General features: G+C 38.3%; 1 protein-coding gene across 3 annotated transcripts in view; it reads right to left on the bottom strand.

Annotated features, from left to right (window-relative positions):
* Positions 1-2,690: 2,690 nt before the first annotated feature.
* The window catches only part of LOC129700770 (rho GTPase-activating protein 29-like), a 59,171-nt gene continuing 46,260 nt past the window's right edge, over positions 2,691-15,601 (bottom strand). For 2 of the 3 annotated variants that reach the window (XM_055641458.1, XM_055641456.1), the window contains 8 exons: positions 13,761-13,859; positions 13,316-13,479; positions 11,841-12,029; positions 10,822-10,959; positions 10,493-10,722; positions 7,933-8,239; positions 5,238-5,334; positions 2,691-5,013 (listed from right to left, as the gene is read on the bottom strand). In XM_055641458.1, coding sequence (XP_055497433.1) covers positions 4,148-5,013; positions 5,238-5,334; positions 7,933-8,239; positions 10,493-10,722; positions 10,822-10,959; positions 11,841-12,029; positions 13,316-13,479; positions 13,761-13,859 — 2,090 coding nt within the window. In that variant the 3' untranslated portion in view covers positions 2,691-4,147. The remainder of the gene's footprint in view (positions 5,014-5,237; positions 5,335-7,932; positions 8,240-10,492; positions 10,723-10,821; positions 10,960-11,840; positions 12,030-13,315; positions 13,480-13,760; positions 13,860-15,601) is intronic. The other variant, XM_055641457.1, reaches the window with a different exon arrangement.

Consider the following 15,601-nt stretch of genomic DNA (forward strand, 5'->3'; position numbering starts at 1 on the left):
AAAGAGCCCAATCTCAAAGTATAACCAGGAATCAAGTATTGAACATTTACATTGGGAGAAAATGCACCCAAATAAGTTTACCTTTTTTTTGCTCGGTAGTGTTAACTTTCAAATTGGAGCCGAGAGATGGCGAGAAAATGGTTAAATATACAGTGCACTCCATGTTTGGGACAAAGACCCATCATTTATTTATTTGCTTCCGTACTCCACAATTTGAGATTTGTAATAGAAAAAAAAATCACGTGTTTAAAGTGCACATTGTCAGATTTCAATAAGGCCATTTTTATACATTTTGGTTTCATCATGTGGCAATTACAGCTGTGTTTATACATAGACCCCCCCCCCCCCCCATTTCATGGCACCATAATGTTTGGGACACATGGCTTCACAGGGGTCTGTAATTGCTCAGGTGTGCTTAATTGCCTCCTTAATGCAAGTATAAGAGAGCTCTCAGCACCTAGTCTTTCCATCACCTTATTGCTGTTTATCAACATGAGGTCCAAAGTTGTGCCAATGAATATCAAAGAAGCCATTATGAGACTGAGAAACAAGAATAAAACTGTAAGAGACATCAGCCAAACCTTAGGCTTACCAAAATCAATTGTTTGGAACATCATTAAGAAAGAGAGCACTGGTGAGCTTACTAATCGCAAAGGGACTGGCAGGCCAAGGAAGACCTCCACAGCTGATGACAGAAGAATTCTCTCTATAATAAAGAAAAATCCCCAAACACCAGTCCGACATATTGGAAACACTCTTCAGGAGTAAGGTGTAGATTTGTCAATGACCACTGTCCACAGAAAACTTAATTAACAGAAATACAGGGGCTACGTTGCAAGATGCAAGCCATTCGTTAGCTGCAAAAATAGGATGGCCAGGTTAGTTTGCCAAGAAGTACTTAAAAAAGCAACAACAGTTCTGGAAAAAAGGTCTTGTGGACAGATGAGACGAAGATTAACTTATATCAGAGTGATGGCAAGAGCAAAGTATGGAGGAGAGAAGGAACTGCCCAAGACCCAAAGCATACCACCTCATCTGTGAAACACGGTGGTGGGGGTGTTATAGCCTGGGCATGTATGGCTGCTGAAGGTACTGGCTCACTTATCTTCATTGATGATACAACTGCTGAGGGTAGTAGCATAATGAATTCTGCAGTGTATAGACACATCCTATCTGCTCAAGTTCAAACAAATGCCTCAAAATTCATTGGCTGGCGGTTCATTCTACAGCAAGACAATGATCCCAAACATACTGCTAAAGCAACAAAGGAGTTTTTCAAAGCTAAAAAATGCTCAATTCTTGGGTGGCCAAGTCAGTGACCCGATCTGAACCCAATTGAGCATGCCTTTAATGTGCCAAAAAGAAAACTGAAGGGAACTAGCCCCCAAAGCAAGCGTTTGCTAAAGATGGCTGCAATACAGGCCTGGTAGAGCATCACCGGAAGGCACCCAGCAACTGGTGATGCCCATGAATCGCAGACTTCAGTCATTGCGTGCAAAGGACATGCCACAAAATACTAAACATGACTACTTTCAATTACATGGCTCTGCTGTGTCCCAAACATTATGGTGCCCTGAAATGGGGGGGGGGGGGGGGGGGGGGGGGGACACACACGACTATGTATAAACACTGCTGTAATTTTTTACATGGTGAAACCAAAATGTATAAAAATGGTCTTTATTAAAATGTGTAAAGTGCACTTTAACCACATGACATTTTCTCTATTATAAATTTCAAATTGTGGAGTACAAATTGTGGAGGCAAATAAATAAACGATGGGTCTTTGTCCAAAACATTATGGACGGTACTGTATGGACATCCCCAACAAAATCTTTTCCAACCAAAAAAGCATTCTAGAAAAACAATATGAACATTTATTACAATCAAATGCCATACAAAGAGATGATGGTTCAGAAATTTGAACATGACAACATAGGATAAGAAACGACAAAAATTGTGACTTAATTTTGCAACATTACCAGCATTTCCATTAACAAAAGAGATTGTGTCTTAACTGTGAACACAAGGCACATTTAACAAATGCATCATCCCAAAAATAAAAAAAAGCACAATTATATCCCATCCTTTCTGTATTCAAAATGTTTGTGATATTGGAAGTCCCCCATCCAAAGAGCTGAGAACAGTGCATCACTGGTAAAATTTCCTATAAAAATGCTGTCAATACAAAGGCTCGGTGCGGGGATCGAAGCTATTTACAATATATATTAATGATTTAGATACAGGGATTAAAAGTAACATTAGCAAATTTGCAGATGACACAAAGCTGGGTAACTGTGAGGGGGATGCCATGAGGATGCAGGAAGACTTGGACAGGTTGGGTGAGTGGGCAGATGCAGTTTCATGTGGATAAATGTGAGGTTTTCCATTTTGGTGGCAAAAACAGGATGGTGTCAAGTTGGGAAAGGGGGAAGTACAACAAGATCTGGGGGTACTTGTTCATCAAAGTAAGCATGCAGGTAGAGCAGGCAGTGAAGAAAGCAAATGGCATGTTGGCCTTCATTACAAGAGCAGTTGAGTATCGGAGCAAAGAGGTCCTTCTGCAGTTGTACAGGACCCTAGTGAGACCACACCTGGAGTATTGTGTGCAGTTTTGGTCTCCAAATTTGAGGAAGAACATTCTTGTTATTGAGGGAGTGCTGCGTAGGTTTCTCAAGGTAAATTCCCGGGACTGTCATATGTTGATAGAATGGAGCGGCTGGGTTTGTATACTCTGGAATTTAGCATGATGAGAGGAAATCTTATTGAAACATATAAGATTAAGGGTTTGGACACGCTAGAGGCAGGAAACATGTTCCCGATGTTGGGGGAGTCCAGAACCATGGGCCAGTTTAATAATAAGGGGTAAGCCATTTAGAACAGATGAGGAAATACTTTTTCACACAGAGAGTTGTGGAATTCTCTGCCTCAGAGGGCAGTTCTCTGGATGCTTTCAAGAGAGAGTTAGATAGAGCTCTTAAAGATAGCGGAGTCAAGGGATATGGGGTGAAGGCAGGAACGGGGGGGGGTATTGATTGTGGATGATCAGCCAAGATCACGTTGAATGGCGGTGCTGGCTCGAAGGGTCTACTCCTGCACCTATTGTCTATAAAGCAGAAAAACTCTGGCATTCTTGAAGTATCCGTTTAAAACACTGATGAAAAATATTGCCAGTTTTCACCTGTCAAATTTCCTACGGCTAATGTAACCCTCCCAGAAGCATTACAAGTACAAAAAAAATCATAATTGATCTTATGCAGATTGATGGCCAATTAGTTTACATAAATTCATCATTTATAAAATACATAAAAACTAAATTTTAATAAATTACATAAGGCCACTTTCCAAAGGTTAAGGCATTTCTTGTAACTTATGGCATTTTATATAATTAATACATTTGCTTCAAGAAGCATAGCTTAGTGTTTTGTGAACAAACTAATGTAAACAAGGCATACATGCAAAAAAAATAAAAATATAAATAAAACGGATGCAAAAATTACAAAAGTATTTCACATTTTAAGACAGAACCCCTAATGACCATATTACTTGATCATGGACCATATTATATGCACCAATAAAAAATATGACAAGTTACACACCTTGGCTTAAATATACAAACAATTAATATGGATATATTTGAGGGGTTTTGCACATTAAAGAAAAAGGGGTCTGGCATGCCGTGCAGCTTTTAAGACGCATAGTAAGCTCTGATTGCACAATTAAGAATGGCAGTTGAGGATATAAAGTTTGTAAAACTTTGGATAACTGCAAAATAAAATCTACGTATTAACATATTACTATTGCCACAAAATAAATTTACTCTGTGCTGCATATTTAGCAATTTTCTCTTTTTCTTCTGGGACAAGATACGAGTTGCATGCTACCATAGGATTTTAAAATCAACGCATTTAAAACTCAACATTAACTCCAGCCTTTATCAGGAAGCTGAAAAACTTTCAGAAATATAAGAATGCAACACTTCACTTTGATGTGTCGAATGAGAAAATTGAATTTAAATTCATGGATATGTTACCCGTCAAAGATTTATTCCAGATTGTGTTATGGCTTCTCACGGTGCAAAATAAAACATTTTAAAATATTAAAAAGTACATTGGCAGATTAACACTTCAAGAGTTCATTTAATTGTCAATTAAACAAAATGTGCTTCTCGGTATTCATAGTCAGGCGGAATTCGTTTTGATCGCAGTCTTTGAAATGCCAGTTTACGTTCACCTTGAGCTTCTTTGGCTGCAGAACTTTCCAATTCTCCTGCTCCATTATTCTCATTATCCTCTACAGGATTAATTGCTCCATTGCCACCTTGTGCAGAATCCGAGCTATCAGCTAATACTACAACCGGTTTGAGCAACGAACCGCCTGCATGTCTGAGTGCATTAGAGGGTGGTTTGTAAAAAGTGCCAGGTGGAGGTTGCAAGGTTCGTGGTGGTCGAAATGCATAAGGGGCTGTAGAATCTAAAGAGTTCCAATCAAAATTAGTGGTCTTTACTTGTTTAACCGTCGATGTGTTTGGTTTATTGGGAAGCAAGCCACCTGTAAAGTTATTGCCAGAGCCATGAGCAAAAGGTGGAGAGAAAGAATTGTCAATGGTTTTGTTTTCTGGCGCAATATTTGCCACAATCATGGCAGTTTTTTGAGTTATATCGTAACATTTATACTGCTTGTCCCAAGTTCTACGCAGAGACTGGGTATCATAGTACGAATGTCTGCAGCACGGAGGTGATCGAGATGGAATTTGCATCTCTGGAGCTTCTTCAATAATAGTACAACTTTCACTGTCCGTTTTGCTACGCCCTTTCAAACTTTTGTCGTTCAAATAAATCATTTCAGGAATAGGCAAGCTAGCAGGTCTTGAAATAACTAGCTTTGGCCTCGGAGGCCGCATGTTAACTTTGACAAGCTGCTGACCAGCTTTTTCCACAGATGACAACTTGGTCTTATGGACTTCAGAAGCTTGTGTAGTTGGCAATTCATTCGAGTCGAAAAACATATCTGGGCCTGAAATGTATAATTCACAAATTAGTATTCTCAAATATTAAAAAAGTTGACCCAAGAAATATGTCTATAATTTCTGACAAATCATTAATTATTTAAGAAACAAAGCACAGTTCCCTTGTTATTGTATACCGACATCCCCAGTGCAGTAATGTTGAACATTTGCTTTCATTCCATTCGTGAAATACCCAAAAATTATATATTTAAAGGTACACCAAGATACAAACCTGATTCATTGGTGTTTTTGTTACATTTTGGATCCTTTCCTTCACTTGCAGTCTTACTGGAAGATGTCTTTTCATTTCCAGACAAACGAAAGCACTGCTAACATCAAAAATACCTGTTATTTTCTTACATTCATATAGTAGAGTCAAGAATGTTTAATTGTCATGTTCCGAAGCAGAACAATGATATTCTTACTTGCAACATCAGCTTAACGTTTGTAAACACAGTACTCAACAGATAATATAATAAATAAAGCTCAATAAATAAATTATAAAAGAATATAATGCAAAATCAAACAAGGTCAAAATTCCTAGTTGAAACAAAGAACTGCAGATGCTGGTTAATAGACAAAAGGGCACAAAGTGCTAGAGTAACTCAAGTCAATAAGAATATGGATTTCTCAAGCATATGGTGGGCGTCTTTTCGGGTCGAGACCTTTCTTCAGAACAGAGTGTAACCCAAGCAGTTCGTAGTTTAGTTGGAGGTCATAGTGTTCAATAGCCTGATGGTTGTTGGAAAGAAGCTGCTCCTAAACCTGGACGTTACAGTTTTCAGAGAATAGAATAGTTTCTTTATTGTCATTGTAACATGAACCATGTACAACAAAATTTAAAAATGTCAGCCAGTCAGTGCTCCATTCAAACATTTCTAAAAGCTAACGATACATACAAGGTAAAATATTAAAAAAAGATAAACAACTAAAATAAATATCATGAAAATAGCACGCATAAACACCCAACCCTACATCCTTCTGTCGATTTCAGTGTACCACAGTCCCTTAGTATGTATCGCCCCTGCGTTCCTTGGCGGCTACATTTAGTGCCTTTATAGCAGTGGGGTAAAAACTGTTCTTAAGTCTGTTTGTCCTTGTAGATCTGTACCGTCTGCCTGACGGCAACAGTTCAAACAGGGAATGTCCGGGGTGGGAAATGTCCTTTATAATTCTCTGGGATTTTTTGATGCAGCGGGAACTGTGTAAGTCCTCCAAGGTAAGGAGAGGGCAGCCGACAATCCTCTGGGCGTTGTCAATGGCCCTCTGGAGCGCTTTCCTCTGAGCCGCTGTGCAGCTGGTGTACCATACGCATACACAGTATGTTAGGATGCTCTCAATGGAGCACCGATAAAAGGACAGCAGCAATCTCAGAGTGATGTTATTCTTCCTGAGCACCCTCAGGAAGTGCAGTCTCTGCTGGACCTTTTTCCGCAGCGCAGAGGTGTTCACGCCCCACTTCAGGTCCTCCTCAATATGGATTCCCAGGAAGCGGAAATCCGCCACCCTCTCCACACAGTCCCCTCTGATAATTAATGGTACCATGTCCGTTTTATTCTTCCTGAAGTTTATTATTATTTCCTTTGTCTTTAAGGTATTGAGGAGCAGGTTATTTTCTCCACACCACACTGTCGGCTGCTCCACCTCATCCCGGTAGGTGTACTCGTCCCCCCTGGAGATGAGTCCCACCACCGTAGTGTCATCCGCAAATTTGACAATGGTGTTGCTGTGGTGGGCGGACTCCTATACCTTCTTTCCAATGGCAGGAGTGAAATGCAAGTGTGTCCAGGGTAGTGTGGGTCTCTGAAGATGCTGGCTGCCTTTTTGAGGCAGCGACTCTTGTAGATCCGTTTGATGTAGGGGAGGTCAGTACCCCTGATGGATCGGGTACTGTTCACCACTTTTTGTAATCTCCTTCGTTCCTGAGCATTCAAGTTGCCAAACTAGGCCGTAATGCAACCAGTCAATATGCTTTTCACCATACGTAGTTAGAAGTTGAAGAGAGCATTTGTTGATATACAAGGAAGTAGAGGCATTGATGGGCTTTCTTTATGATTGCATCAATGTGCTGAATCCAGGACGGATCTTCTGAAATATGCACGTCCAGGAACTTGAGATCGATGAGTCTCTCTACCACTGACCTTCTTCTTGCGTATGGCGTGCACAGCCTAAAGTTGTAGGATAACTTGTTCTATTTGATCTGGTTTAATTGTGCACGTCGGGTTGATTGCATTCGTCGAAACAGGGCGGACCACGTGAAGGTTGCAATTTCCACCCCTACCACTGACCCATTGACAAAGACAGATTTGTGGATCCTCGCCCTTTCTCTTCTAAAGTCAACAGTCAGTTCCTAGAATGACATCCCATTTAACTTCAACATTTGTTCAAAAAATTTTGATCCGAAACTTGGCCATTTCCTTCGCTCCATAGATGCTGCCTCACCCGCTGAATTTCCCCAGCATTTTTGTTTACCTTATAGAATTCATTATTGTTCAGTAACCCACTGCTGTATCTGGATACTAAATAAAATATATCCACAAACATTTATCTAGAACACTGTATGCCAAAATAAGTCTTTAAATATGGTTATTTTATAATAGGGTCAATAATTATGGGGAAAGAAATATGAACTTGTCGAAGTTTTTAAATAACTAAATTGGAAACCTAAAAACTACAGCTACTGGATAAAATGAAAGGTCATCAACTAGAAATGTTAAATCCATTTACCTTTCCATACATACATCTTACCAGCAATTTTTATTTACATTTCTATAATTGAATATTTCTTGAACCGTACAAATCAACACGAAAGAGAAATGTTATCTTGTTGTTTGCTGGAAATGCTTATTTTAAAGGGTACAGCAGACAGGGAAAAAAAATCTTTGAAACATCACAACACAGATTTTCTAATATTGATCACCACTTACCTCTTTGTTAGCTTTTGGATGTCCTTTGTGTTTTGTGACGCCTTCCTCCTGAGGCAAAGGAGTAACCTTGTCTTTTTCATCGAATAATACCTTTCCAGTTTGTGAAGATGATGGCGACAGTGCAAAAACAAATATATTTTCATAATAGTTTATAAGGAGTTCTACCATTTGAGCCTGATGTGGATAATCAACAAGAGAAGATAATGACGCAGTTGCATCTGTTTGTCTTGGTCGAATGAGAGTGGGCCCAAATATTATTCCAAGGTTGCTTGGTGACATTTTATTTTCTTCCTCTTTATCTGCTACCCTGTGGAGGAAACATGGAAATGCATGAATCTGTGTCAGCCATATATTTAGTTGGTAGTATATTTTTCTTCTAATTCTGGAAGGTTGTGTCTTCAAGTATCAATTTAGAGATACAACCTCAAAAATCACTGCTGACACAATTACACAGTACCAAGAAAAATGTGGCACTGTTAGAGGTGCAAATTTTCAGATGTATTCTCTACCCTCTAAGGAGGACTATAGTATCACTTCGAAGAAAAACTAGTTAAATAATCTGGTGCACATGCCAATATTTGTCCCATAGTTAAATATTAATAAAAATGAATGGGTACTTGCCTAATGAAAATTTAGAGTACTGTAAAGAACACTGAGGTGCAAATAGATGCAGCACGACTTGTACTGAAATAATGGAAAGGACCCGTCTCAACTGCGAATGTCTGGATTAGAATATCGATCAGGTCGTGGAGGATAATTTACTAGAGGTATTTAATGAGGAACTAGATCATTTTTTTTTTTTTTTTTAAAGATTGGGGAATTGAGGGCAAGGATGAACAGGCACAGAAGAGGAGTTGGTGCCAAGAGCAGATCAGAAATCATACAGAAAGATGGAGTAAGCTTGAGCACTATTCCTTTAGCTATTTTCTTGTGTTCAACAAGTGAAGCATACATTATAAATGAAAACAAAGCCTTACAAATAAACAGTAAATTAAGAAACACTTTAGTTATAACTTTAATTTACAGTCACAGGTGGTGAAAAACAAAATGAAATTAGAGCCAAGCCATTTAATCATTATACTAATGATATTGAAAACAGTGCATTTAAGGTGTAGAATCTTATTAGGAATTATGACAGCACAATAAATTAATTATTTTCGGATTTTACTTAATGCCTGTGATGTATATTTGAAAGAATAATGTCCACAAAAGTGCCAGTTGGATGAAATTTCCTTCTCAGAACATGATGAGATCGCCGCCGCTTTCAGCTTTTGAAGCTGTCGTTTATCATTTCACCTTACAATTGATCTCCCAAAGTGCAGCATCACACATTTACCATATCTTTGCAACTCATCTATTCCTCTGCTGTATCCTTTGACAGCCTATTCCACTGTCTGCAAATCTACTATTTATTTTGTGTCATCTGCCAACTTGCTAAAAAACCCATCTACATTTTTGTCCAAGGATCCAGCACTGATCCCTGCGGAACACCAAGGTGCATAGACGTCCAGGCAGTATGACACCTTTCCACCTTCACCCTGTCTTCTATGGGTAAGCTAGTTCAGAATCAAAAGTTGACTATGGATCCCATGTAACATATATCTTCTGGAGTGATCTTTTCAAATGCTTAACTAGTCCGAGGGAAGATAGAAACATAGAAAATTACGTGCCTTCTCTCCATACCCCCTGATCCCCTTAGCCACAAGGGCCACATCTAACTCCCTCTTAAATATAGCCAATGAACTGGCCTCAACTACCCTCTGTGACAGAGAGTTCCAGAGATTCACCACTCTCTGTGTGAAAAGATCCATTGCCACACTCTCAATCACCTTAGGCACTTCCTTAAAAAAACGTGTGCAAACGATGACATGTCCTGCACACAGCCATGCCAAATGTCCCCAATTACCCCATTCCTTTACAAACACGAGTAAATCTTATCCCTAGGAATTCTCTCCAATAGCTTTTCTACCATTAATATGAGGCTGACCTGACAATTTCCTACATTATTCACATTTCCCCATGAAAAAACAACACTGGCTATTTTCCAGTGCTCCGGGATCTCACTGAAAACTAGAGAATACAAAGACTTTGTCATCTGGGATATTTCCCATCAGGCCCTGGGTACTTACCTTGATGCTCTTCAAGAGACCCAACATTTGCTTCTTAATCACATTGTATTGCTATTCTCTTTATTCCAAATGGCCAGTGATATTTCATGGCTCCTACTGGCCTGCTTGAGTTATTTCCCGGTTTCTTCATGTTCCTCAAAGACCCTGCTGATTTCATCTTCCAAAATATTGTACGTCTCCTTTTTCTTTCTGACCAAATTTAACCTTCTCATCGTCCAAGATTACTATTGTTATCCCTCCTCCTTACTGGAACATGTCAGCCCTGAGCTCTGATCAGCTAATCTTTAAACAACTCCTACACATGCCAATCAAAAAGAATAATCTCTTGGCAGGTTAAGGAAATGCGATACATGTGTTTTGATAAATAGCAAGTTTCATAGTTTCAACACACTACAATTGTAAAATGCCCAAAAGTGTTTACTTTTACACACCTACGAAGATGGCTTATGAGGTAACGCACAGTGTTGTAATTTGCTTGCGGCAACTGACCAAGTAGATCTTTGACCTTAGAAAGAAGTTGGCTTTTTCCTATACTGGTTGACCACTTAGATGCTGACAGATGTTTTCGTTTACCATCATCTTCAAGGGTAACATTATGGCATTCCTTGGCCAAGCCAATAAATTCATTATAAAGACGAAATAACATCAATGGTTCTGGAAGCTATTGGATAAAAAAAAAAAGTGATTTCACTCTAGTATAATTTAAAAAAAAAACTTTTCAGATGAATGATGTGGGGTGTCTTATTCTAAAAGGACTTACCTGACGAAGGAATAGTTTTAACACATTGCTAATATCATGGGGATACAAATCTGAGAGTTCCACTAAATCCTTTCCATTTTCAAAAGCTTGGCATAGCTTTTCAACTCTTGATTTTGCTCCATTTACCCGATAAATACCCTTGAACAAAGGATCATTTAAATGAACAAGTAATTAATACGTGTTTAATCTAGGCAAAATATTAAAAATAAAATATGAATATTGCTAAAAATGTGATAGAAACATGGCATTAAGCAGATTTAGATATTTGAATGACAAATTTGGCACAAAGGCTTTAGCCAATTTTATATTTAAATTATAAGAGTAAATAAATAAATAAATAAAATGTATTCTGACCCACCCCACGTTAACTAACATAATCGGACACACCCAGCTCTAAACCTTCATTACATACTTGAATGCTAACAGAAACAATACTCCATTGTATGACAATTCATTACCTTTAACAGGACAAGGTAAATATATTTGGCTGTACCAATGTTATCCATCTCCAAAGAACCAAACAGAATGCTGTGCATTTCTTTTCATAGAATTCTAGTTTTATGTTAGTAACAGTGACCACCAGGCATAACTGGTATTAAATTATAACTACTATAAATAAACATTTATTGATTATTAAACACAGCTATATTTGTGTTTGTTTCTAAAAGGATATTTCCTTCATAATGAGATGCAAAGCAAAAGGTCGTGATATATCAATTATTATAAAAATAAAACCTTCCTCAAACAGTTATTCCATCAGTTACTGAAAATGAGGCTGGTGCATTTGTAACTGTTAATAACGTTTCTAATAAATCACTTACTCTTCATTTTACTTTTGACTCAAGTTTCCCCTATAAAATATGTTTACATATTTCACGTCTTTGGAATATAGCATTGAATAGACGTGCCATTAAATGCACAAATTAGGAAAGCTAAATTAATTTAAGCAGGAATGAAGTCTCAGGGTGCAACAGACAACCAAAACGTCTTGTAATTACAGAACACATCGTAAATCTTACCTTAATGCTTAAAGCTCGGTTTTCAATCTCAGAAATGCATTTTTTAATAATGAAGGGAATTCCATCATAACAATCTTTTGCAGTTTGAATGAAGTCCACGCCAAAAAGATGCAATCGACCATGAAGTTTTTTATGGCCACACTGAATAGCTAGAGTCTCAAGGCACTTTTTGTGGCATGCCAAAGTACACTGCCAAGTGAAATTAAATACAAAGATTAACTCAATATTAATTTCAGTTCAAGACAAATTTTAGGACTCAAACACATAGGGACCAATCTTCAATTTGATTAAATTGATAACAGTAAAATCTCTCTTATTGTACTGTAATTGAGGGAGGCATGAACTGCATATTATGCTTCTAAATCACATATGCTTTGGTTAAATTGTATTGGTTGTAAATGGCTGTTGTGAATAAGATTGGCATTTAGCTGTTCCCTTGCAATTTAAGTCCCAGACTTACATGGGTCTGCTGTATATCTGTGATGGATGAAGGAATAGATGTTGCCCTGTCTGTCACTCCACTCAATTGCAGGATCCCACATGCAATAAGTGTAAGAAAGGGAATCCACCTCTGAGAGGCAAAAATTAGACAAACGTTTTCATGGGAGTCAAATCTTCAGCTCATTCTCATCTATTAAAGGCTGTGAAGACAATCCAAGAGAATGGACCCCCCCCCCACCACCGCTATCCCCTTCCCGCACCAATGCCTACCATATTTTTTTTGTCTAATTGTAATCCTGTAAGTCTGTGTCCAAGATGGCTGCCGTGAAGAGAGAGTGGACGCTGGCGCGCTTTGACTGCCGCTGCTCTCTCTTCACACTGTGTTTTTGATTTTCTGTTTTTGGATTGAATTCTGTTTTTAATTTGTGTCTCTGTGATGTCTTTATTACTTATTTTATTCCGATTATATGTTTTTATTCCGATTACTATGTAAGATGTCCTTGAGATGTATGAAAGGCGCCCATTAAATAAAATGTATTATTATTATTATTATTATTATATAGTAGGTCAAGTAGATTGGCCTTCACATCCAGGTTTACTATGTGAAAGCAGGAAAGAACAGAGTAGCAAATGAGCAGGAACAGCAGATGCATGTTTAAAAAAAACACACAAATTGCTGAACTCAGCAGAACAGGCAGCATCTCTGGAGAACATGCAAAGCAACATTTCTGGTCTAAAGAAGGGGCCGGATCTGAAATGTCACCTATCCACGTTCTCCAAAGATGCTGCCTGACTCGCTAAATTACTCCAGCAATTTGTGTCTTTTTTTGTCATGATATGGCCATCTGTGTATATTTGAAAAATGCACACAGAATCTTGAACCCAAAAGAATAATGACCTCCAGCAACTGTATTTCCCTTCATGCAATTCAACCCAACCCGAGGCAGTAATGGTCACCTGCAAGATGACAAAAGTTGGTAATATTTTAATAATTTGATATTTAATAAAAAAACAGCCAGTCATAGAAAACTTACCTCCTCACATTCAGCGCCCTGAAACACCACAAGGCTGTCACATTCTCGACACTTTGACGGAGCTCGTAGTTTTCTCAGTTTGTGTGTATGTGCTGCCTTTGACATTACAGTATTGCGGAAAGGCCCCGGAGAATTCGTCATCTCCACCACAATCTCACTTAGACCTACATTTTAAAAAACATGACATAGTGATGCTTATTGGCAAATAGTAATATTCTTAATTTTCACCATACATTATGTAAATATCAAACTCAAAAAAATTTAAGATACAAGAATATGTTAGTACCATAGCATAATCTTACCATCAATCAAACTCCTCTGGTACCCATTGGACACAATGCAAACCAAAAGAAGAATTAATTGATTTTGCATAGGATGAGACAACTTACAATAGTAAACTAGGAAAATATAATATGATACAAGCACAAACACACTAAATACACACCATTGTCTGATAAAGATGGTGGTTCTCTTTCATCCAAGTCATCTGCTGAAGACATAGTGCCTGTTGAAGGTGTACGGGGCAGCCTTCTCTTGAAATCACCTAGGTCAGCCGATAAAGTAACATTCAGAACTTCATTGATGCAAAACAGAGTAACACATTGAAGCATGATTGGATTTCAAGATGTATTCGATTGATGATTACAAGAATGTAAATGTGGGGTCCATAAATTCTTCTTCTATTTCTTCACTCAGAATATGCAAATAATTAAATAACAAATATCAACAGCTGGTTTCATGTTAGATTATGCACCGTAATGTATTTGAGGATAGACAAACCACAGAAGGATCAGAAATCTTTCCCTCAAATAGACTAAATAACATGCAAAGACAGAAGTGGCTACAATTTTTCTTGATCTCAAAAGAAACAAATAGAAAGATAATTTTAAATTAATTGGTGAAAACAATAAATGCGAACAAGGACCATTTCTATGAATATGGATTTTCAAACTGAATGACTGTGTGCTGTCCAGTGAGGAGTAGATCATTAAAACTAGTCCTTGTGTTAATGGAAAGAGCAGGTGATCCCGGCTGGGTGATAGAATTTCAAAGATTCACGACTCTCAGAGAAATAAATTCTTTCTGATCGGTCTTAAATAGGCAACACCTTAATCAGAAAGGAGGGAATACGGAACTGTACAGCATAGGAACAGGCCCTATAGATCACCATGTCTGTGCCAAATAGGATTGCATTCTAATCCCATCTGTCTGTACATAACGATCCATTTATACCCTTTCAATCAATCAGATTTGTTCATCACATACACAATAACACAATATACACAAAATACACAATAACACAAAACTTTCAGTTTATGTGCCTGACTAAATGCCTCTGCCATTTAGCCATTGCTACTGTATCTGCTTCCACCACCTGGTCTGTCAGCACTTACAGGCATCTACCACTTCATGTAAAAGAAAAGCCAGCCATTGAAATCTTTAAATCTCCCCTCTCATTTAAATCCATGCTTTATGGTATTTGACATTTCCACCATGGAAAAAGACCACCTACCCTATATTTGCTTCCCATAATTTTATAAACCCATCAACCAGAAAACAATCTAAGTTTGCCCCAATCTATCCCAGTGGCTAATGCAGTTCAATCCAAACCACATACTGGTGGAACTCCCCAAAGTCCCCACATCTTTCCTCTGGTGCGGTGACTGGAATTGCACATAGTTCCGCATGCACCGAAATCAAAGTTTTATACTGCTGCAACATGACTTTGACTCTTATTCTTAATCTCTCAATCGCTGAAGGCAAGCATGTCGTATACTTTCTTTACTACTCTATCCACTTGTGGCCACTTTCAGAGAGCTATGAACTTGCACCCCATCTCCTTGGGTACATTAGTACTTCGAGGGGTCCTGCATTTACTTTATATTTCCCTCTTCCATTTTGGGAGATTTAATGCATTACTTGAGAATCCATTATTTTTCAATAAGGATCAACTCACATTTTTTTTTTTTTTTTTTTTTTTAAAAAGATGTGATACATGTAGACCAAAGTTATGGGTACACAAAAAAGCTGGAGAAACTCAGCGGGTGCAGCAGCATCTATGGAACGAAGGAAATAGGCAACGTTTCGGGCCAAAACCCACTTAGGCGACTTTTTAGGCGACTGTCAAGGACTAGTTTTAATGGAATTCACCTACGACATCACCTGTCGCCGAAAAAGTTTCAACATGTTGCAAATTTTGCGGCAGTCGCCTGTCGTCACCCAAAAAATCGCCTAAGTGGGACAGGCCCATGACTCATCACATATTCTGTCCTGCCCATTTTCCCA

This window comes from Leucoraja erinacea, chromosome 10 (genome assembly GCF_028641065.1).
Source record: "Leucoraja erinacea ecotype New England chromosome 10, Leri_hhj_1, whole genome shotgun sequence".
In the NCBI taxonomy this organism is placed as follows: Eukaryota; Metazoa; Chordata; class Chondrichthyes; order Rajiformes; family Rajidae; genus Leucoraja; species Leucoraja erinaceus.